At 44.2% G+C, this 24,169-nt stretch overlaps 1 protein-coding gene across 4 annotated transcripts in view; it reads left to right on the top strand.

Annotated features, from left to right (window-relative positions):
• The window catches only part of SLCO2B1 (solute carrier organic anion transporter family member 2B1), a 179,851-nt gene that overhangs the window by 53,802 nt on the left and 101,880 nt on the right, over window positions 1-24,169 (top strand). For all 4 annotated transcript variants that reach the window (XM_089688150.1, XM_089688148.1, XM_089688147.1 and 1 more), the window contains exon 2: window positions 21,607-21,711. In XM_089688150.1, coding sequence (XP_089544276.1) covers window positions 21,628-21,711 — 84 coding nt within the window. In that variant the 5' untranslated portion in view covers window positions 21,607-21,627. The remainder of the gene's footprint in view (window positions 1-21,606; window positions 21,712-24,169) is intronic.

Below are 24,169 nucleotides of genomic sequence, written 5' to 3'. Positions count from 1 at the left end.
TGTTCTCGACCAGAACCCCTCTGTCCCCCATTCCTCTACCACTGTCCCTCTGTCCTTCTTCTAGACCAGAACTCCCTTGTTCTAGACCATAACCCCTCTGTCCCCTTTCCTCTACCACTGTCCCTCTGTCCTTCTTCCAGACCAGTACCCCCTTGTTCCAGTTCTAGACCAGAACCCCTCTGTCCCCATTCCTCTACCACTGTCCCTCTGTCCTTCTTCCAGACCAGTACCCCATTGTTCCAGTTCTAGACCAGAACCCCTCTGTCACCTGTTCCTCTACCACTGTCCCTCTGTCCTTCTTCCAGACCAGTACCCCCTTGTTCCAGTTCTAGACCAGAACCCCTCTGTCACCCATTCCTCTACCACTGTCCCTCTGTCCTTCTTCCAGACCAGAACCCCTCTGTTACCCGTTTCTCTGCCACTGTCCCTCTGTCCTTCCTCTGGATCCGAACTCCTTTGTCCTTCTTGTGGAACCAAACCCTCTCCTCTAAACCAAAAAAAACAAAAAAACCCTCTCCTCTAAACCAAAATCCCTCATTTCCATTTCTAGGCCAGAACCCCTCGGTCCCTTTTTTTTTCTACCACTATCATTCGGTCCATCTTCTGGATCCAAACCCTTATGTCCTTCTTCTAAACCTGATCCAATATCATCTGTTCTTCTTCTGGAGCTGATCCCCTCTGTTGTTCTTCTTCTAGACCCAATTCCCCCTGTCCTTCTTCTGGACCTGATCCCCTCTTTTCTTCTTCTAGACCCAATTCCCTCTGTCCTTCTGGACCTGATCCCCTCTGTCCTTCTTCTAGACCCAATTCCCTTTGTCCTTCTTCTGGACCTGATCCCCTCTGTTTTTCTTATATTCCCAATTCCCTCTGTCATTTTTCTTGGTCTGATCCTCTCTGTCCTTCTTCTGTTCTTCTGGGTCTGACCCTCTCTGTCCTTCTTCTGGGCCTAATCCTCTCTTTCCTTCTTCTAGACCTGATCCCCTCTATTCTTCTTCTAGATCCAATTCCCTTTGTCCTTCTTTTGGACCTTATCCCCTCTGTTCTTCTAGATCCAATTCCCTTTGTCCTTCTTCTGGACCTGATCCCCTCTGTTTTTCTTATAGTCCCAATTCCCTCTGTCATTTTTCTTGGTCTGACCATCTCTGTCCTTCTTCTGTTCTGCTGGGTCTGACCCTCTCTGTCCTTCTTCTGGACCTGATCCCTTCTGTTCTTCTTCTAGACCCGATTCCCTTTTTTTTTTCTGAACCTGATCCCCTCTGCTCTTCTTCTAGACCCGATTCCCTTTGTCCTTCTTCTGAACCTGATCCCCTCTGTTCCTCTTCTAGACCCAATTCCCTCTGTCCATCTTCTGGGTCTGATCCTCTCTGTCCTTCTTCTGGGTCTGATCCTCTCTGTCCTTCTTTTTGGCCTGATCCTCTCTGTCCTTCTTCTGGGTCTGATCCTCTCTGTCCTTCTTCTGGGCCTGATCCTCTCTGTCCTTCTTCTTGGCCTGATCCTCTCTGTCCTTCTTCTTGGCCTGATCCTCTCTGTCCTTCTTCTTGGCCTGATCCTCTCTGTCCTACTTCTTGGCCTGATCCTCTCTGTCCTTCTTCTGGGTCTGATCCTCTCTGTTCTTCTTCTGGGCCTGATCCTCTCTGTCCTTCTTCTGGGTCTGATCCTCTCTGTCCTTCTTCTGGGTCTGATCCTCTCTGTCCTTCTTCTTGGCCTGATCCTCTCTGTCCTTCTTCTGGGCCTGATCCTCTCTGTCCTTCTTCTGGGTCTGATCCTCTCTGTCCTTCTTTTGAGTCTGATCCTCTCTGTCCATCTTCTGGGCCTGATCCTCTCTGTTGTTCGTCTGGGCCTGATCCTCTCTGTCCTTCTTCTGGGTCTGATCCTCTCTGTCCTTCTTCTGGGCCTGATCCTCTCTGTCCTTCTTCTGGGCCTGATCCTCTCTGTCCTTCTTCTTGGCCTGATCCTCTCTGTCCTTCTTCTTGGCCTGATCCTCTCTGTCCTTCTTCTTGGCCTGATCCTTTCTGTCCTTCTTCTGGGTCTGATCCTCTCTGTCCTTCTTCTGGGCCTGATCCTTTCTGTCCTTCTTCTGGGCCTGATCCTCTCTGTCCTTCTTGGCCTGATCCTTTCTGTCGTTCGTCTGGGCCTGATCCTCTCTGTCCTTTTTCTGGGGCTGGTCCTCTCTGTCCTTCTTCTGGGGCTGGTCCTCTCTGTCCTTCTTCTGGGCCTGATCCTCTCTGTCCTTTTTCTGGGACTGGTCCTCTCTGTCGTTTGTCTGGGCCTGATCCTCTCTGTCCTTTTTCTGAGACTGGTCCTCTCTGTCCTTCTTCTGGGACTAGTCCTCTCTGTCCTTCTCTTGTGCCTGATCCTCTCTGTTCTTGTTTTGGACCTGATTTTTTTCTGTTCTTCCTCTGGACCTGATCCTCTCTGTACCTCTGTAACCAATCCCTTCTGTCCCTCTTCTCGACTTTTTCCCCTCTGTCCCTCTTCTGGATTCAGGCTCTGAGAATATCGGGTCCTCAAGATGTCCTTGGAGAATATGAAGGTCCTCATGAATGACCTCTCCTGTCCGCCTGGCTGTCACATTGACCAAACGGCTTCAAATACTTCCTGAGGCATCGACGTGAAACAAGCAAACAAAAGTCCTGGATTAAATCTGACATTTGCATGCTTGTCATAAATTGAAGCCAGAGACAGCCAGGCAATGCGCATTCCTAGAAGGGGCAAGCAATGCCTGTATTTCTCTTAGTACCGATTTCCATCGTGTATATATATTCAGATTTTTATTTCAACATTAATATTTTTTCTACTATTTTTTCTTCTAATATATATTAATTTTTTCACTTTGTTTTTTGGTTATATAATGGTTTGTATAATCATAAATCCCCAGCGCCAAAGAAATGTGTGTACCAAAATAAAATGAATTCAAATTAAATGCTGCTGTACATACGTGCGATGTACACCAAAAAATACGAAAACATCACAAACAGCGCAAATAATTGAAAAATATGAAATCATATAAAAATGATAAAATATGACATAAAAATTATATATATATAAATAGTCCCACTCCAAAATTTGTGAAGAATTGTGAAAAAAAATTATATGTATATAAACCCAAGTGCCAAAATAAAAATTAAAAAAAAACAAAAAAGTCCTTGTTCCAAAGAAGTGTGCTTCCACCAAAAATCAGTGCTTTAAACCAACATATACCGCACTTTTAGGTATTTGGGATCCCAAATCATCATAGGGGTCTAGGATACACTGCTGTATCCTCTGCAATATCCTCATTTTTGTAGTAAGGCCCAGGCCTGAGCTCTTTTTCTCTAGTAAATTCGGGCCTAACCACATTTCGTCCAATTCTGTCTCATCGTAGTAAAACCCCTCTAGCACGTTTCGTCCAATTCTACCTCATTAAAAATGTCCTGCTGCTGGCCAATTTTACACTGCTGTATCCTCTGCAGTATCCTCATTTTGTAGTAAGGCCCAAGCCTGTGCTCTTTGTCTCTAGTAAATTCGGGCCTAACCACATTTCGTCCAATTCTGTCTCATCGTAGTAAAACCCCTCTAGCACGTTTCGTCCAATTCTGTCTCATTAAAAATGTCCTGCTGCTGGCCAATTTTACACTGCTGTATCCTCTGTAGTATCCTCATTTTTGTAGTAAGGCCCATGCCTGAGCTCTCTGTCTCTAGTAAATTCGGGCCTAACCACATTTCGTCCAATTCTGTCTCATTTAAAATGTCCTGCTGCTGGCCAATTTTACACTGCTGTATCCTCTGCAGTATCCTCATTTTTGTAGTAAGGCCCAGGCCTGAGCTCTCTGTTTCTAGTAAATTTGGGCCTAACCACATTTCGTCCAATTCTGTCTCATCGTAGTAAAACCCCTCTAGCACGTTTCGGCCAATTCTACCTCATTAAAAATGTCCCGCTGCTGGCCAATTTTACACTGCTGTATCCTCTGCAGTATCATCATTTTTGTAGTAAGGCCCAGGCCTGAGCTCTTTGTCTCTAGTAAATTCGGGCCTAACCACATTTCGTCAAATTCTGTCTCAACGTAGTAAAACCCCTCTAGAACGTTTCGTCCAATTCTACCTCATTAAAAATGTCCTGCTGCTGGCCAATTTTACACTGCTGTATCCTCTGCAGTATCCTCATTTTTCTAGTAAGGCCCAGGCCTGAGCTCTCTGTCTCTAGTAAATTCGAGCCTAACCACATTTCGTCCAATTCTGTCTCATCATAGTAAAACCCCTCTATCACGTTTCATCCAATTATACCTCATTAAAAATGTCCTGCTGCTGGCCAATTTTATACTGCTGTATCCTCTGCAGTATCCTCATTTTTGTAGTAAGGCCCAGGCCTGAGCTCTCTGTCTCTAGTAAATTTGGGTCTAACCACATTTCGGCCAATTCTGCCTCAATAAAAATGTCCTGCTGTTGGCCAATTTTAAACTACTGTATTATCAGCAGTCTGTCATGTCTTGTAGTGAAACATCAGCCTCTATTCCAGGGGTGTCAAACATCATTTCATTGTGGGCTGTATCAGCCTTATGGTTGCCCTCAAAGGGCCGGTTGTATATGTAAGACTAGATGTCCAGAGCACCCCCCCATTACATCGGATGTCAAGAATCCCACACCCTCCCTAATATCACTGTGCACCCCAGGGGCAGACTGACAACCCATGGGGCCCCCGGGCAATAGGGGATCATGGGGCCCCTGTGTCCTTGCCCAAACTCAAAAAAGCCTATGAAAAAGGTACCAGGGGCATCTCATGGGGCCCCCTACTGACCCCGAGCCCTCGGGCAGTGCCCGAGTTTCCAAATGGTCAGTCCGCCCCTGGTGCACCCCCTTCGGGGGCAGAGCTGGATATCAGGAAGTGCAGGGTCTGGAGGAGGACCAGAGGAGTAGAATCAGTTACCAGAGTATGCTGAGTGCTGAGAACAGGGGCACTGAGAAGTGCAGAATTTGGCAGAGGAGTTCTAGTCTCTCTGCGTCCGACTGCTAAGACAAGGTGGGGGTGGAGACAAGGGAGTACCTGCAGGAGCCACATGAAATGGCCTGGAGGGCCAGATTCGGCCCACGGGCCTTGTGTTTGACACTCGTGCTCTGTTCTTTTTCTCTAGCACATTTTGGCCTGTTATCCCTGATTAAAATGGTCCTGCTACTGGTAAATGTTACACTCCTGTATCCTCTGCAGTCTTCTAATACTCAATGAAAGCTTGATAGAAATTGGCCACCGGCAGGACAGTTGTGCATCAGTGTGAACAGAGATTGTTCTATACTGTCATTAGTGTCATGACCAGGGGCGGACTGACCATTTGGAAACTCAGGCACTGCCGGAGGGCCCAGGGTCAGTAGGAGGCCCCATAAGATGCCCCTGGTACCTTTTTCATAGGCTTTTTTGAGTTTGGGCAAGGACACAGGGGCCCCATGATCCCCTATTGCCTGTCCGCCCCTAGTGTCATCTCTTCTGTATTGTCTTCAGAGAGTGAAGTGTTGTCACTTCTATACTGTCTTCAGAGAGTGAAGTGTTGTCACTTCTATATTGTCTTCAGAGAGTGAAGTGTTGTCACTTCTATACTGTCTTCAGAGAGTGAAGTGTTGTCACATCTATATTGTCTTCAGAGAGTGAAGTGTTGTCACATCTATATTGTCTTGAGAGAGTGAAGTGTTGTCACATCTATATTGTCTTCAGAGAGTGAAGTGTTGTCACATCTATATTGTCTTCAGAGAGTGAAGTGTTGTCACATCTATATTGTCTTGAGAGAGTGAAGTGTTGTCACTTCTATACTGTCTTCAGAGAGTGAAGTGTTGTCACTTCTATATTGTCTTCAGAGAGTGAAGTGTTGTCACATCTATATTGTCTTCAGAGAGTGAAGTGTTGTCACTTCTATACTGTCTTCAGAGAGTGAAGTGTTGTCACTTCTATATTGTCTTCAGAGAGTGAAGTGTTGTCAGGTCTATATTGTCTTCAGAGAGTGAAGTGTTGTCACTTCTATATTGTCTTCAGAGAGTGAAGTGTTGTCAGGTCTATATTGTCTTCAGAGAACTAAGTGTTGTCACATCTATATTATCTCTGAAGAGTGAAGGGTTATTTTTTTTGTTGGGTCATGAGGGGGTGCAGAGTTATCTCTTCTGCATTGTCAGTTGAGTGTGTGGTGTTGACATTTCTGTCATTACAATGGCTCCCTTTGTCCTGGGTTCATTAAATGGCACTATACAGGCCTGGGGGAGGTCAGGTGAGAATTTTTTTTATCTGATAACAATGGCCTGAGTGAAGTCTGAGAATCTGGGGGAGAGAGTTCATCAAATTATCATTACAAAGAGGAACTTCACTCCTGAGGAGAGACCAGAGACCCCTGTGTGCCTCTTATTCATGGTTTCAGGAATAAAGTCAAGCTATTCTTCTACATGAGGCCATCCTTGGTTTTCGTTGGCCATAGATGAGAGATAGCAGTTGAAGGACGTGTCTGATGTGACTCTAACCTGACCTGGAAAGTGAAGAGTGTCATGGTGTCGATGGGAGAGCCCAGAGAGCACTGTGTAGGATATGGGAGATTGACGCCCCCAGAAGTGTCTTTTTCCCAGCAGGCTTCATAATCGAGGGGGGGGCGTTCGGTGGTGCGGGCATCAGGAGAGTTAAGTATTAACATTCTGTTTTCTTAAGGGCAGTGTATATTTGCATTTAAAAACTGCTGTCAGGATTACCATATTTTTTGCCTCCGTAAGACGCACTTTTTTCCCCCAAAAAATGGGGGGAAATGTCTGTGCGTCTTATGGAGTGAATATGGAGCGGCCAGCCCGGTATTCCCCTCGTCGCCGTGTTAGAATACCGGGCCGGCCGCTCCTCGGTCCTACCTGTTCCTCGGTCCAGCAATGACCTGCTTTCTCCGGCCATCTTCTCTCCCTGGCGCCGGCATCTTTAGTGTGGGCACCCGGCTGTGACAGCTTGCGGCTTCACAGCTGGGTGCCCACTGAGCATGTGCGAGAAGCGCTGCGCTTTGTGAATGGCCCCGTAGTCTTCTGGGACCTGTCATGTGTCCCAGAAGACTATGGGGAGGGAGAGGGGAGGACAACTCTGCAGAAGTGGGAGCAGGTACCTATCAAATTCGGGTACCCGCTCCCCAAAGTTCTGAAGTCTATGGTCATCTCCTGTATTATGTATGCAGTCTCTGGTCATCTCCTGTACTATGTCCGCAGTCTCTGGTCATCTCCTGTACTGTGTCCGCAGTCTCTGGTCATCTCCTGTACTATGTCCGCAGTCTCTGGTCATCTCCTGTACTGTGTCCGCAGTCTCTGGTCATCTCCTGTACTGTGTCCGCAGTCTCTGGTCATCTCCTGTACTATGTCTGCAGTCTCTGGTTATCTCCTGTACTGTGTCCGCAGTCTCTGGTCATCCCCTGTTCTATGTCCGCAGTCTCTGGTCATCTCCTGTACTATGTCCGCAGTCTCTGGTCATCTCCTGTACTATGTCCGCAGTCTCTGGTCATCTCCTGTACTATGTCTGCAGTCTCTGGTCATCTCCTGTACTATGTCCGCAGTCTCTGGTCATCTCCTGTACTATGTCCGCAGTCTCTGGTCATCTCCTGTACTGTGTCTGCAGTCTCTGGTCATCCCCTGTTCTATGTCCGCAGTCTCTGGTCATTTCCTGTACTATGTCCGCAGTCTCTGGTCATCTCCTGTACTATGTCCGCAGTCTCTGGTCATCCCCTGTACTATGTCCGCAGTCTCTGGCCATCTCCTGTACTATGTCAGCAGTCTCTGGTCATCTCCTATACTATGTCCGCAGTCTCGGGTCATCTCCTGTACTATGTCTGCAATCTCTGGTCATCTCCTGTACTATGAGATATAGGAATCTGAGAAAATACTAAACTCTGCAATATAACCATGTTCTGCGGATGTCACCAGTACCAGCTGTGGTATTGGATTACAAATTAGATGTTCTACCAAACTCAACAATTTCCACCCTCTATGGATATCACCAGTACCAGCTGTGGTGTTGGAATGTCCATTGGATGTTCTTCCAATCTGTAGAATACCAACCTGCTCTATAGATGTTACCAACATGGGCTGTGGTATTGGATCAGCCTTTAGATGCTCCACCAAGCTCTACAAAATCACCCCGCTCTGTTGATGTCACCAACACCAGCTGTAGTGTTGGATCGTCCATTTTATGTCTTACCAAACTCTACAATATCACACTGCTCTGTAGATGTCACTAACGTGGGCTGTGGTGTTGAATCATCCTTTAGATGTTCTACCAAACTCTGCAGTATTACCCTTCTCTGTTGATGTCACCAGCACCAGCACCAGCTGTGGTGTTGGACTATCCATTAGATGCCCTACCAAACTGCAATATCACCCTGCTCTGTGGATGTCACCAGCATGGGCTGTGGTCTTGGATCATCCATTAGCTATTTTACCAAACTGTAAAATATTATCTTGCTCTGTGGATTTCACCAGAATCGGTTGTGGTGCTGGATCATCCTTTAGATGTTCTGTCAAACTCTGCAATGTCACTAGCAACAGCTGTGGTGCTGGACCATCCATTAGATGCCCTACCAAACTGCAATATGACCCTACTCTGTGAATGTCATCAGCATGGGCTGTGGTGTTGGATCATCGAATAGCTATTGTACCAAACTCTATGATATCTTCCTGCTCGTTGGATGTCCCCAGACGGAGGTTGTGGTGTTGGATTATCCGTTAGATGTCCTACCAAACTCTGCAATATTACCTTACTCAGTTGATGTCACCAGCACCAGCTGTAGTATTGGATCATCCGTTAGATGTTCTATCAAGCTTCTCAATATCACCCCACTCTGTAAATGTCACCAGAACTAGTCATGGGGGGGTAGGTCATATATAAGGTGTACATTCAAACTCTGTGGATGTCGCCAGAATGGGCTGTGGTGTTGGATAATCCTTTGGCTATTCTATCAAACTCTGTGAAGTGACCAGTACCAGCTGTGGTGTTGGATCATCCATTAGATGTTCTATCAAGCTTCTCAGTATCACCCTACTCTTTAGATTTCCCTAGAACTAGCTGTGGTGGTAGGTCGTATATTAGATGTACTATTAAACCCTACATTATCACCCTGCTCTGTGGATGTCACCAGCACCATCTATGGTGTTAGATCATTGGTTAGATTTTCTACCAAACTCTGTTATATCACTCCGCTCTGTAGATTTCACCAGAACTAGCTGGGGTGGTGGCTCATATGTCACATGTTCTACCAAACTCTCCAATATCACTCCGCTCTGTGGATATCTCCAGAACCAGATTTGGTGTTGGAGTTTGGTTCCTCCAGGAATTTATCACCGTATCCAGAAACATTGACTACACAGCCAGCCAATTTTATTGACAGAGCTGAAAGTGTAGGAACTCAGGCTGGTGTGGTTGTGTAACTAGAACCTGGAGTGGTATTTATTGATAGAGTTGTATAACCTCCAACCTGTAATCCAGAGTGCTCTCTGTGGCCTGGAGCTACAGCCTCCGGTGTTGGATCATCCTTTAGGATATTCTATCAAACTCTGTGAAGTGACCAGTACCAGCTGTGGTGTTGGATCGTCCATTTAGATGTTCTATCAAGCTTCTCAGTATCACCCTACTCTTTAGATTTCCCTAGAACTAGCTGTGGTGGTTGGTCATTGTAGAGTTTGATGGTACATCTAATATATGAAAGAGCAGAGGGACAGAGACGGAGGGGCAGGAAGAACCTGGAATGAGTCCAGAGGAGGCCGCCATGGGAGAGTGCAGCTGAGGAGACAGAGTCGGAATCCTGGAGCCAGGTTTCAGTAATAGCAAGAAGGTTGAGGGAGTGGGAGATGAAGAGGTCATTGATAGTAGAGAGTTTGTTAGAGGGTGAGCGGGCATTCCAGAGGGCACATAGGAGGGAGGGGTTGGTGCGAGGAAGCAGGGGAATTGAGATGAGAGAGTGAGGGTTGTGGCTGCGGCCAGAGAAGGGAGGCTGCTGCTTCTGTGGGTTGGAGTTTGATGGTGGAGGGCCAGGGTTTGGGGCAATGTCTCCAGAAGTTAGTAGTAATAGGAAGGTGAGGGAGGTGAGGTGGGAGCGAGATCTATCAAACTCTGTGAAGTGACCAGTACCAGCTGTGGTGTTGGATCATCCATTTAGATGTTCTATCAAGCTTCTCAGTATCACCCTACTCTTTAGATTTCCCTAGAACTAGCTGTGGTGGTTGGTCATTGTAGAGTTTGATGGTACATCTAATATATGAAAGAGAGGAGGGACAGAGACGGAGGGGCAGGAAGAACCTGGAATGAGTCCAGAGGAGGCTGCCATGGGAGAGTGCAGCTGAGGAGACAGAGTCGGAATCCTGCTGGCCAGGTTTCAGTAATAGCAAGAAGGTTGAGGGAGTGGGAGAGGAAGAGGTCATTGATAGTAGAAAGTTTGTTAGAGGCTGAGCGGGCATTCCAGAGGGAACATAGGAGGGGTTGGTGCGAGGAAGCAGGGGAATTGAGATGAGGGAGTGAGGGTTGCGGCTGCGGCCAGAGAGGGGAGGCTGCTGCTTCTGTGGGTTGGAGTTTGATGGTGGAGGGCCAGGGTTTGGGGCAATGTCTCCAGAAGTTAGTAGTAATAGGAAGGTGAGGGAGGTGAGGTGGGAGCGAGATTTATATGAGGGCAGATTATTATTATTATCCAGTATTTATATAGCGCTAAAAGGTTTGCTCAGAGCTGTACATTATAGTGGGGACAGTACATGAGACAAGACAGTAACAATACAATACACAAGGGGGTCAAGGGCCCTGCTCTTTTGAGCTTACAATCTAGAAGGGAGGGGATAGTGGTACAGGAGGAAGTGGCTGTGGGGGATGGAGTGGTAGGAGGAGATCGGCTGTTAGGTGAGGGCGGGGTAGGCTTCCCTGATGAGATGGGTTTTCAGGGTGCACCTAAAGGTGAGGAGGGTAGGTGACAGTCTGATGGATTGGGGCAGTGAGTTCCAGAGGATGGGGGAAGTCCTGGAGAAGTCCTGCAGTCGGGCGTGGGAGGTGGAGACCAGGGAGCTAGAAAGTAGGAGGTCTTGTGAGGAGCGAAGATTGCGGGTTGGGTGGTATTTGGGTATCAGGTCGGTGAGATAGTTTGGGGCAGCGTTATGAATGGCTTTGTATGTCTGTGTTAGTAGTTTGAATTTAATGCGTTGGGCAATTGGGAGCCAGTGGAGGGAATGACAGAGGGGGGTGGCAGATGTGGAGCGGTTGGTGAGGTGGATGAGTCTGGCCGCTGAGTTCAGGATAGACTGAAGCGGGGATAGTCTGTGATGAGGTAGGCTGGTGAGAAGGGAGTGGCAGTAGTCCAGACGTGAGATAATAAGGGAGTGAACGAGTAGTTTAGTAGTGTCTGGAGTGAGGAACGGACATATTTTGGAGATGTTGAGGAGGTGGAGTCTGCATGAGTTTGCCAACGATTGGACATGGGGTTGGAAGGACAGGTTTGAGTCTAGAGTGACACCTAGGTCTTTGGCTTGTGGGGTGGGACTGATGGTGGCGTTGTTGGTCGTGATGGAGATGCTGCAGTGCTGTTGTAGCGGTGACATTATGTGGACCAAGAGAGAGCAGGAGATAAGTGCAGTGATATTGAGAGGGCAGAAGTTCTACCAAACTCTCCAATATCACTCCGCTGTATGGATATCTCCAGAACCAGCCTTAGTGTTGGAGTTCGGTTCCTCCAGGAATTTATCACCGTATCCAGAAACATTGACTACACAGCCAGCCAACGTTATTGACAGAGCTGAAAGTGTAGGAACTTAGGCTGGTGTGGTTGTGTAACAAGAGCCTGGAGTGGTATTTATTGATAGTTGTATAACCTCCAGCCTGGAATCCAGAGTGCTCTCTGTGGCCTGGATCCTCTGGTTGGCTGGTGAGGTGAAGGCTGCAGGTTTGATTTATTGAGTGTTTAAAGGTTATGGAGCCTCAAACAGAAATAACAAGTGTACACAGGTTACCGTCAATGAGAAGGCAGACAGAAGTCCTGTATTGTCCTCACCTGGGAGGCTCTCTGAGGAATCTGTTGAGGTAATATTTGACTAATAACTTTGCTATCTAACGTCATCCTCCGATCTTCGCACTTATTTGAATATTTGGGACACAGCAGGTGAAGAGATATATAAATCTTACTGAAACTCAAGCCCTGTGTCAGGGGTGGACTGACCATTTGGAAACTCGGGCACTGCCCAAGGGCCCGGGGTCAGTAGGGGGCCCCATGAGATGCCCCTGGTACCTATTTCATAGGCTTTTTTGAGTTTGGGCAAGGACACATGGGCCCCATGATCCCCTATTGCCCCGGGGCCCCATGAGTTGTCAGTCCGCCCCTGCCTTGTACACACGGTGAGAATATTGGACGGATGATCACCCGTTTTTTTTTTTTTGTATTCTAGTCTCATATCAAAAGCGAAGAGGTTACTAAAGTTACGAAAATTCTTGCACGACAGAAAGAAAATTCGGGAAGTGATGTAATGTGTTTGTTTTATATTTTCGGAAGCAGGGGCGGATTGACCATTTGGAAACTCGGGCAGTGCCCGAGGGCCCGGGGTCAGTAGGGGGCCCCATGAGATGCCCCTGGTACCTTTTTCATAGGCTTTTTTTGAGTTTGGGCAAGGACAGAGGGGCCCCATGATCCCCTATTGCCCGGGGGCCCCATGAGTTGTCAGTCTGCCCCTGTTCGGAAGAAAACTGTACTGATTAAACGAAAATCGGATGATCTGGTATCGTACGAGAAAAATTTTTGCGCTTGCCCATTCAAATAAGCTGTATACTAACAATCGCTTCGAAAGCCATATTTTTCGTACGATTTTCTGACCGTGTGTACTAGGCTTTACTGTGCGTCTAGACTCTCCTACTGCAGCTTACCCATCCTTAGAGGTGGTGGCTGCAGTTGTTTACTTGGTTTAGGCATTTATTCCTTTATTTTCACCTGTTGATCCCGCCAGTAACACACTTTTTAAGGTGACAACACTCACCTCAGGAAAGGACTACAGAACACCTCCCCTTCTCTGCAATTCACAGACAGGACTGCGAACAATGCTAATTGATAAGAGTGCAGCACAGGCAGAGAACATTGACTGGATGGACAGGTAGCCTTTTGCACTTTTTGAGCAGGTATTATTATTTATTTATTTCAGGTACTTATATAGTGCCGTCAATTTACATATATATTGTACATTCACATCAGTCCCTAACCCTCAAGGGGAGTACAATCTAAGGTCCCTAACCCTCAAAGGGAGTACAATCTAAGGTCCCTAACCCTCAAGGGGTGTACAATCTAAGGTCCCTAACCCTCAAAGGGAGTACAATCTAAGGTCCCTAACCCTCAAGGGGAGTACAATCTAAGGTCCCTAACCCTCAAGGGGTGTACAATCTAAGGTCCCTAACCCTCAAGGGGCGTACAATCTAAGGTCCCTAACCCTCAAGGGGCGTACAATCTAAGGTCCCTAACCCTCAAGGGGCGTACAATCTAAGGTCCCTAACCCTCAAGGGGTGTACAATCTAAGGTCCCTAACCCTCAAGGGGAGTACAATCTAAGGTCCCTAACCCTCAAGGGGTGTACAATCTAAGGTCCCTAACCCTCAAGGGGCGTACAATCTAAGGTCCCTAACCCTCAAGGGGTGTACAATCTAAGGTCCCTAACCCTCAAGGGGCATACAATCTAAGGTCCTTAACCCTCAAGGGGCGTACAATCTAAGGTCCCTAACCCTCAAGGGGAGTACAATCTAAGGTCCCTAACCCTCAAGGGGTGTACAATCTAAGGTCCCTAACTTACATTCATACATACACATACTAGGGACAATTTAGACAGGAGCCAATTCACCTACCAGCATGTCTTTGGAGTGTGGCAGGAAGCCGGAGTACCCGGAGGAAACCCACGCACGCACAGGGAGAACATGCAAAGGTATAATAAATCTGTTTTATGTGTGCATTTAACAGACCAACAAGAGGGAAGTCACATAAGTTCATTTTTCGGGTTTACAAAGAAGCATCCAAGAGGGACAGAAAAAAGGAACTAAGTCTGTCTAGTCTGCCCTTTTTCTGTTTCTTTTTTTTTTTTTTTTAGCATTTTTGAGTACAGATCTGTGTTTTTCCTAAGAATGTTTAAATTCATTTATTGTTGATTGGCTCCCTACCTGCTGAAAATCTGTTCCAAACATCAACTACTCTTTTGGTAAAAAAAAAAACTTTCTAAAGGTCGGTTTTTCGAAGGTCAGAAAAAAGTTTAAAAAAAAGTCTTTTATCTGTTCAAAACTCTTTATAAAGTGCTCTTTAAAGGCATAAATACTGTACAGGGACATGATTAAAAAAAAATTGTAAATGCATCTTAGCTTCACACTAAAAATACTGTCCTGAACATTATTATAGGCGTACCTCGGTTTATGAATTTAATTCGTTCTGCGGGACTTTTCGTATTGTGAAAATTTGTAAAACGAAACGCTGTTTCCTATAGTAATGCATTGAAAACCAATTAATCCATTCCGGAGGTCAGAAAAAAGTAAAAAAAAGTCTTTTATCTGTTCAAAACTCTAAAGAGTTTATTTATTCATAAATAAAGTGCACTTTAAAGGCATAAATACTGTACAGGGATATGATTAAAAAAAAAATTCATAAATACAATGAAAACCTGTTAATCCATTCCAGAGGTCAGAAAAAAGTAAAAAAAATGTATTTTATCTGTTCAAAACTCTTTGTAAAGTGCACTTTAAAGGCATAAAGGGACACGATTAAAAAAAAATTGTAAATGCATCTTAGCTTCACACTAAAAATACTGTCCTGAACATTATTATAGGTGTACCTCGGTTTGCAAATTTAATTCGTTCTGCGGGACCTTTCGTATTGCGAAAAATTCGTAAAACGAAATGCGGTTTCCCATAGGAATGCACTGAACACAAATTAATCTGTTCCGGAGGTCAGAAAACAGTAAAAAAAAAGTCTTTTATCTGTTCAAAACTCTTTATAAAGTGCACTTTAAAGGCATAAATACTGTACAGAGACATGATTAAAAAAAAAAAATAGTAAATGCATTGAAAACCAATTAATCCGTTCCAAAGGTCAGAAAAAAGTAAAAAAAAAGTATTTTATCTGTTCAAAACTCTAAAGAGTTTATTGATTTATAAATAAAGTGCACTTTAAAGGCACAAAGGGACATGATTAAAAAAAAAAATTGTAAACGCATCTTAGCTTCACACTAAAAATACTGTCCTGAACACTATTACAGGCGTACCTCGGTTTACAAATTTAATTCGTTCTGCGGGACTTTTCGTATTGTGACAAAATTCGTAAACTGAAACGCCGTTTTCCATAGGAATGCATTAAAAATCAATGAATCTGTTCCGGAGGTCAGAAAAAAGTTAAAAAAAAAAGTCTTTTATCTGTTCAAAACTCTTTATAAAGTGCACTTTAAAGGCATAAATACTGTACAGGGACATGATTAAAAAAAAAAAATGTAAATGCAATGAAAACCAATTAATCTGTTCCGGAGGTCAGAAAAAAGTAAAAAAAATGTCTTTATCTGTTCAAAACTCTTTGTAAAGTGCACTTTAAAGGCATAAAGGGACACGATTAAAAAAAATGTTGTAAATGCATTGTGCTTGAGGTGATTGTAGCCGTATTAGTGCATTTGTGACAGAAACAACTGAGTACTGACGTGATACTTTTTTTATTTGCACTAACATACAATTTTGAGGACCCCGAAAGCTTGTCCTCAGAATTGTATGTTAGTGCAAATAAAAAAAGTATCACGTCAGTACTCAGTTGTTTCTGTAAATGCATTGAAAACCAATAAATCCGTTCCTGAGGTCAGAAAAAAATAAAAAAAAGTCTTATCTGTTCAAAACTCTTTATAAAGTGCACTTTAAAGGCATAAAGGGACATGATTGAAAAAAAAAAAATTGTAAATGCATCGAAAAACAATTAATCCGTTCCGTAGGTCAGAAAAAAAGTAAAGAAAAAAATCTTTTATCTGTTCAAAATTCTTTATAAAATGCACTTTAAAGGCATAAAGGGACATGATTAAAAATAAATTCATAAATGCATTGAAAACCAATTAATCCGTTCCGGAGGTCAGAAAAAAAAAAGTCTTTTATCTGTTCAAAACTCTTTATAAAGTGCACTTTAGAGGCATAAATACTGTACAGGGACATGAGTAAAAAACATCGTAAATGCACTGAAAATGAATTCATCCGTTCGTATTGCACAAAAAAAATTGTAAACCGAGTCGCTATTTTTAATGGATTTTCATTCCTCAACTGAGAACTACCTTAACCGAGGCCTTTGTAAACGCCTGTATCTCCATTCATGGATTTCAAAGTTTCAGTCATGTCTCCACTTTCTCGTCTTGCCTCCAGATGGAATATAATAAGTTCTATCAGTTTCTCCAATAATATCACTCAGATCTTTCACCATAGTTAAATTAGCCATTCATCAGGGGCGGACTGACAACTCATGGGGCCCCCCGGGCAATAGGGGATCATGGGGCCCCTGGGTCCTTGCCCAAACTCAAAAAAGCCTATGAAAAAGGTACCAGGGGCATCTCATGGGGCCCCCTACTGATCCCGGGCCCTCAGGCAGTGCCCGAGTTTCCAAATGGTCAGTCCGCCCCTGCCATGCATAGTTCAGTCTGGTCCAAAGTTGGGTTCAAACTCAGAAATAAGTTGTCACTCTTGCCCTTTGCCGTCCAATCAAACACAGCCAGGGTGTTCCCCGCTTCATGGAGTTAATTAATGAAAGAGTACAGGGGCGGACTGACCATTTGGAAACTCGGACACTGCCCGAGGGCCCGGGGCTAGTAGGGGGGCCCCATGAGATGCCCCTGGTATCTTTTTCATAGGCTTTTTTGAGTTTGGGCAAGGACACAGGGGCCCCATGATCCCCTATTGCCCGGGGGCCCCATGAGTTGTCAATCCGCCCCTGAAAGAGTATATACAGTAGACTCTAGAAATGAACTTCTCGTATTCGCTCCCTTATGGTTCGTGAACTACACCATTGTGTATTATATCTTTTCCAAAAGAAATGTTATATTTTTCAATGTATCTTTTCAAAAAGTGCAAAAAAATACCTGTTGATCCCGCCGGAAATCCAGTGAGCTGACAACTTCCTTGACTCTCTGCACTGGGCCAAGTCAACGCCACAACTGGGCCAGTCAACGTGTTCTGTAATCCTACCAGTTTCTGTCCTGGGCTGACAACGTTGCTCCTCAATATTGTGAGGGTTGTCACCAGGGGCAGACTGACAACTCATGGGGCCCCCAGGCAATAGGAGATCATGGGGCCCCTGTGTCCTGGCCTACACTTAAACCACACCCTAAAAAGCCTATGAAAGGTACCAGGGGCAACTCATAAGGGCCCCTGTGTCCTCGCCTACACTCAAACCACACCCAAAAAAGCCTATGAAAGGTACCAGGGGCAACTCATGGGGCCCCCTATTGACCCGGGCCCTCAGGCAGTGCCAGAGTTCCTAAATGGTCAGTCCGCCCCTGGTTGTCACCTAGAACAGGAAGGGTGTTGAAGGCAAGATTGCATTATAGAGCTGCCTGTATCTAGTGATCGTCTTGACAGGCGGTGGGGAATTTGCTGAAGATGGCGGAGCAGGTCCTGAGCTCCGGTACTCCTGGATGTCCACGACGGGACCTCTGAGACCTGAAGCCTCTTCTATATCTCGTGTACATTCCTGTTTAGCTGGTATAACAATGTATGGCAGAGGGGCCCCTTCCCTGACCGCCCTGACACGAAACAGGGAGCTGTATGTACATGTGTGAGTATTGAACCTTACCCTGTTGTATCTCAGGATGCAGCAAATGTGTACAAAATAACTGGAGTGACCCCACCACTGCGCCTACAACTGTCTGTTGTCACCGTTCTTCTATAATATTACTACTCAGGGGCAGACTGATCATTTGGAAACTCTGGCACTGCCCGAGGGCCCGGGGTCAGTGGGGGGCCCCATGAGATGCCCCTGGTACCTTTTTCATAGGCTTTTTTGAGTTTGGCCAAGGAACTCAGCACAGGGATGGTGGGAACTCCTCATGATTGGCACAGCGGGTGTACAGACCCCGGAGCTCAGCACAGGGAAGGTGGGAACCCCTCATAATGGACACATTGGATGTACAGATCCGGGAACTTGGCACAGGGATGGTGGGAACCCCTCATAATGGACACACTGGATGTACAGATCCGGGAACTCGGCACAGGGATGGTGGGAACCCCTCATAATGGACACAGCGGGTGTACAGACCCGGGAACTCAGCACAGGGATGGTGGGAACCCTTCATAATGGGCACTGCATATGTACAGACCCGGGAACTCAGCACAGGGATGGTGGGAACCCCTCATAATGGGCAGTGCAGGTGTACAGACCCAAGAACTCAGTACAGGGATGGTGGGAACCCCTCATAATGGGCAGTGCAGGTGTACAGACCCAAGAACTCAGCACAGGGATGGTGGGAACCCTTCATAATGGGCAGTGCAGGTGTACAGACCCAGAAATTCAGCACAGGGATGGTGAGAACCCCTCATAATGGGCAGTGCAGGTGTAAAGACCCAGGAACTCAGCACAGGGATGGTGGGAACCCCTCATAATGGGCAGTGCAGGTGTACAGACCCGAGAACTCAGCACAGGGATGGTGGGAACCCCTCATAATGGGCAGTGCAGGTGTACAGACTCGAGAACTCATCACAGGGATGGTGGGAACCCCTCATAATGGGCACAGTAGGCGTATAGACCCTGGACCTCAGCACAGGGATGGTGGGAACCCCTCATAATGGGCATAGTAGGTGGACACACCTGGGACTCAGGTTTCCCTGAAGTCAGTACCAGATTCATAAGGGGACAAGAGGGTCAACTGTACCTTCGCCCCCCAGACAGATGGCCCCCCCCATACAAAAATTATATAAAACTTTAATAAAATAATAAAAAACAAATAACGATCCAATAATATACAATGTATAATGCAGCAATTACCATCTTTCATGAAATTCATCTTGGGAAGTAATATTTTCCCGGCCGTCATCTGTAAAGGATTTTACTCTGGACTGGTATATTGTATCGTTTTTAAAAACTAATTTTGGTGTCTGAAGCTGGAATATTAACTGAATTGTTTACATTGTTTCATTATTTATATATTTTTGTTATTATTTTACATATTCTGTATATATATATATATATATTTTTTAAATTGAATATTAACCTAACCACTTCCTGACCGGCCGTTGTATATAAACGGCCGGACGGTGGCAGTGCAGGGGTGGCTGGCCGTTTATAATCCCTGGGAGTGCGCAGCACTGCGATCCGATGCCACAGTGGAACACCGATCGTCGGACGGGTCCTCTGTGCGAGGTCCCGATCATGTGATCACTGATTGGCCAATCAGTGATCACATGCTGAGTAGTAAGCAAGATGTCACTTCTGACATCATTGCTTACTACGTGTGAAATCTGTGAATGATCACAGAGATCACATGGTACAGGGCTATTCACAACAGCCTTGTACCATGTGACAAGCTGTGACCAATCACAGCTCACACAGTAGTTTTGAATAGCTGCAAGAATGCAGACAGAGAGAAGGAGAAATGATTGCTTTTACATCCTATATGGGTGTAAAAGCAATCAGTGTAAAAAAAAATCTTCATCACCCCCCAAAAGTAGTACAGTGTCACCATGGTGACACTGTACTGCTAGGGTGACAGTATGTAAAAAAAATAATAAAATAAATAATAATATTAAAAAAAATAAAAATGTAAAAAAAAAGTTGAAAAATTATAATTTTTGGTTATAAACTAATTTGGCTTATTTTTTTTTTTTTTTACTAAAAAGATAACGGAATAAATTTTGGCCGAGATTTATGATGACATATTATTTATTTGCAAAATTTTATAAGAAAAACACTTTATTTCAAAATTTTTGGACATTTTCATTTACATAGCAAAAACAAAATAAAAATCCCAGTGGTGAATAAATACCACCAAAATAAAGTTTTATCTGTCTCAAAAAAATGGTAAAATATTCATATGGGTACAGTGTTGCATGACTGCGCAATTGTCATTCAAAGTGTGATAGCGCTGAAAGCTGAAAATTGTCCTGGGCTGGAAGGGGGTGAAAGTGTCCGGACTGGAAGTGGGTGAAAGTGTCCCGACTGGAAGTGGGTGAAAGTGTCCGGACTGGAAGGGGGTGAAAGTGCCCGGACTGGAAGGGGGTGAAAGTGTCCGGACTGGAAGGGGGGTGAAAGTGTCCAGACTGGAAGGGGGGTGAAAGTGTCCGGACTGGAAGTGGGTGAAAGTGTCCGGACTGGAAGTGGGTGAAAGTGTCCGGACTGGAAGGGGGTGAAAGTGCCCGGACTGGAAGGGGGTGAAAGTGTCCGGACTGGAAGGGGGGTGAAAGTGTCCAGACTGGAAGGGGGGTGAAAGTGTCCGGACTGGAAGGGGGTGAAAGTGTCCGGACTGGAAGTGGTTAATTGTTTACATTATTTAAATATTTCTATATATTCTCTGTATATGTAATTTTATATTTATTTTTTTTATTGAATATTAACTAAATTTTTTACATTATTTATATATTTTTAATTATCTTCTATACTGTATGTATGTATGTATGTATATACATATATATATATAATATATATATAATTTTATTTTTATAGTTTTTTTTTCAAATTGAATATTAACTTCATTTTTTACATTATTTATATATTTGTAATTGTTATATATACTGTGTATTTATTTATATATTTGTTTTTTTAAATTGAATATACTGTATACTTAATTGTTTACATTTATTTATATATTTATATATTTTTAATCATTATTTTATATACATATATGTGTGTGTGCGTGTTTATATAATTGTATTTTTATGTTTTTTTTAATGTTTTTTTTTAAAATGAATATTAAATTAATTGTTTACATTATTTAAACATTTCTATATATTCTCTGTATATATATATATATATATATATATATATATATATATATATATGGTTTTATTTATTTTTTTATTGAATATTAACTTAATTTTTTACATTATTTATATATTTTTAATTATCTTATATATACTATATGTATATATATATATATATATATATATATATATATATATATATATATATACAGTATACAGTATATATATATATATATAAGTATACAGTATATTCAATTAAAAAAAAATTTATATATATATATATATATATATAAATATTTTTTTTTTTTAATTGAATATACTGTATACTTATTTGTTTACGTTTATTTATATATTTTTATTCATTATTTTGTATACATATATGTGTGTGTGTTTATATATTCTATTTATATGAACATCAGAAAACAATCCTTATGGGAGACGTAGAATGTCCGGTAATATATTTTGTACATTCTACAAACTAGAATTGTATTCTTCCCGCACAGAGAATACACAAACATTTACAACTGTTTAAAATGCTTCCAGCATGGCAAGAATTTCCACAATTGTTAATCTTTTCCTCTGATCCTCTGATGTTGTTCTGTGTAATTATATGGAAAGGGATGTTGTCTGGCGATTCATCCTGCTGGCATCCACCCAAAATCCAAATATTCCCTCTGAATTGCCTTTCCCAGTTCTGTAATGACTCGACATTCTGTTTCTCCACAGGACACAAATACAAAGAGAAAGATGACCGCAGGCAGACAAAACAGTTATGCTGAACCCCGAACAAAGCATTCTGCGTCCTGCCGGAATCCGTTCAATAACATCAAGGTAACATCGCCAGTGAGCACAAAGGATCCTCGCGTGATAGAAAATGTATTTTATCAGAAGGTTTATTCTGCAGTAATTATTGATGGGTTTTCCATGAAAAGGTTCAATTTATGTCCCTGAATATCTCATAGCTGTGCAACTGCCATTTTATTGTGTTGTGTTGTTATACTATTTCTGGAGTTTAATTGTCTTGAATTTCATGAAGCGTTGTTTTATCTCCACCTAAAAAACACCATATAGGAGCAAAAAGTGTTTTTTTTAAAAAAAAAAAAACTCTTTGGGTCCCCAGGCTGCAATGCCTACCTCATCTCTGAGCTATGCTGTAATCTGTGTTTGCCACTAGGTGTTCTCAGTCTTCTGGTTTGAACTATGGTCAACATCATTCAACCTGGAAGACTGAGGACATCCTGTGAGTGCAGGAAGTTATGGAGCCACGCCCTGAGGAGGCAACACCATGGTGTCCAATGCTGAGTAGAGTGTGGTTCTAAATATCTCTGCATCATTGAGGGTGAAGATCCAAAAATCAACAGGATTCTGGGCACCACTACTGGTGAAGATCCAAAAATCAACAGGATTCTGGGCACCACTACTGGTGAAGATCCAAAAATCAACAGGATTCTGGGCACCACTACTGCTGAAGATCCAAAAATCAACAGGATTCTGGGCACCTCTACTGCTGAAGATCCAAAAATCAACAGGATTCTGGGCACCACTACTGGTGAAGATCCAAAAATCAACAGGATTCTGGGCACCACTACTGCTGAAGATCCAAAAATCAACAGGATTCTGGGCACCACTACTGCTGAAGGTCCAAAAATCAACAGGATTCTGGGCACCACTACTGGTGAAGATCCAAAAATCAACAGGATTCTGGGCATCACTACTGGTGAAGATCCAAAAATCAACAGGATTCTGGGCACCACTACTGGTAAAGATCCAAAAATCAACAGGATTCTGGGCACCACTACTGGTGAAGATGCAAAAATCAACAGGATTCTGGGCACCATGTGATTAGTTGGTCTAAAGACATCTAGAGAAGGTAAGTATGAACCATGAAACTCAGTAGGAGTCCTCTGGGGGGAGGTTACCTCTGCTATGGCGATAACAGGCTCCTGCTTGCCATCACCTCTTTATTGCCAACGCTGCCTATTTCTCCCACACCCGGTGTCCTCCTCCTTTGGCAATTGGGTGCCCAGCGTTGATGCATCATCTGCCACTTGGCACCAAACTTTGGCATCTTGCAGATATTATAGAATATACACAAATCTATTCAAATTTTATCCCTCTAACCCTTCACCCTCGTCCTCCAACCCTGACTCTAACCCTCTAGATCTAACCCTCTAGCCTCCTTACCTTCCGACTGTAACCCAAACCTTCTAACCGTAAACCCTAACCCTCTAGATCTAACCCTCTAGCCTCCTTACCTTCTGACTTTAACCCAAGCCCTCTAATCGTAACCCCTAACCCTTTAACCCAAACCCTCTAACCCATAACCCTCTAACCCTAACCCTCTAGATCTAACCCTCTAGCCTCCTTACCTTCCGACTTTAACCCAAATCCTCCAACCCTAGCCTGCTCAACCTAACTCTCAAACCATAACCCCCTAACTCAAACCCTTGATCCTTAACCTCTAACCCCCAAACCCAAGCTCTACTCCTAACCTTCTTGATCCAGCCCCCCAACCCTTTAAATCTAACCTCCTAACCCTAGCCTTCTAATCTTTACTCTCTAAACCTAACCCCTTATCCTCACCTTCTAACTCCCTATTTCTAACCCCCAATCCTACCTCTAATCCTAACCCTCTAAATCACACGTGTCAAAACACAAGGCCCGAAGTTCAAATCCAGCCCTCCAGACCATTTCATATGGCACTCGCACCTCTCCTGCGGCTGTGGCACCCCATCGTCTCTGCCCCCACCTTGCAGTGGCAGCAGAGAAGAAGACAAAACCCCTATGCCAGATCCTGGGCTTCTCTGTGCAGCCTCAACACTCCCTCATCTCCACCTCCAGAAGCTGACTCCAGCCCTCCTCTGGTGCTTCTCCAGACTCTGCACTTTCTGCTTCCCAGCTCCGCCCACCCCCCCTGGCTTTTTCCTGGCAGCAGCACATAATAAGGTGGGTGCACTGTGATGTAAGGGAGGGTGGGGGACTCTTGACTTCTGGCGGTGGAGGTTCTCTTGACATCTGATGAAAGGGGGAGGTGGGGGGTTCTGGACGTCTAGTCTTACAGATACAACTGGTCCTTTTGGGGCAACCATAATGCTGATGTGTTCCTCAATGGAATTGAGTTTGACATCCCTGCTCTAAATCTAACCTTCCAGATCTAACCTCCTTATCTTCCGACTTTAACCCTAACCCTCTAACCCCTAACTCTAACCCAAATCCGCTAGATCCAACCCCAACTCTCTAAATCTAACCTCTTAACCCCACCCTTCTAACCCTAACTTCTACCCTCACC

The sequence above is a fragment of the Staurois parvus genome, unplaced genomic scaffold (assembly GCF_062004578.1).
Source record: "Staurois parvus isolate SC_StPar_1 unplaced genomic scaffold, SC_StPar_1.0 ptg000447l, whole genome shotgun sequence".
Classification (NCBI taxonomy): Eukaryota; Metazoa; Chordata; class Amphibia; order Anura; family Ranidae; genus Staurois; species Staurois parvus.
The sequence above is the reverse complement of the archived record's forward strand: the minus strand, read 5'-3'. Positions and strand labels throughout refer to the sequence as shown.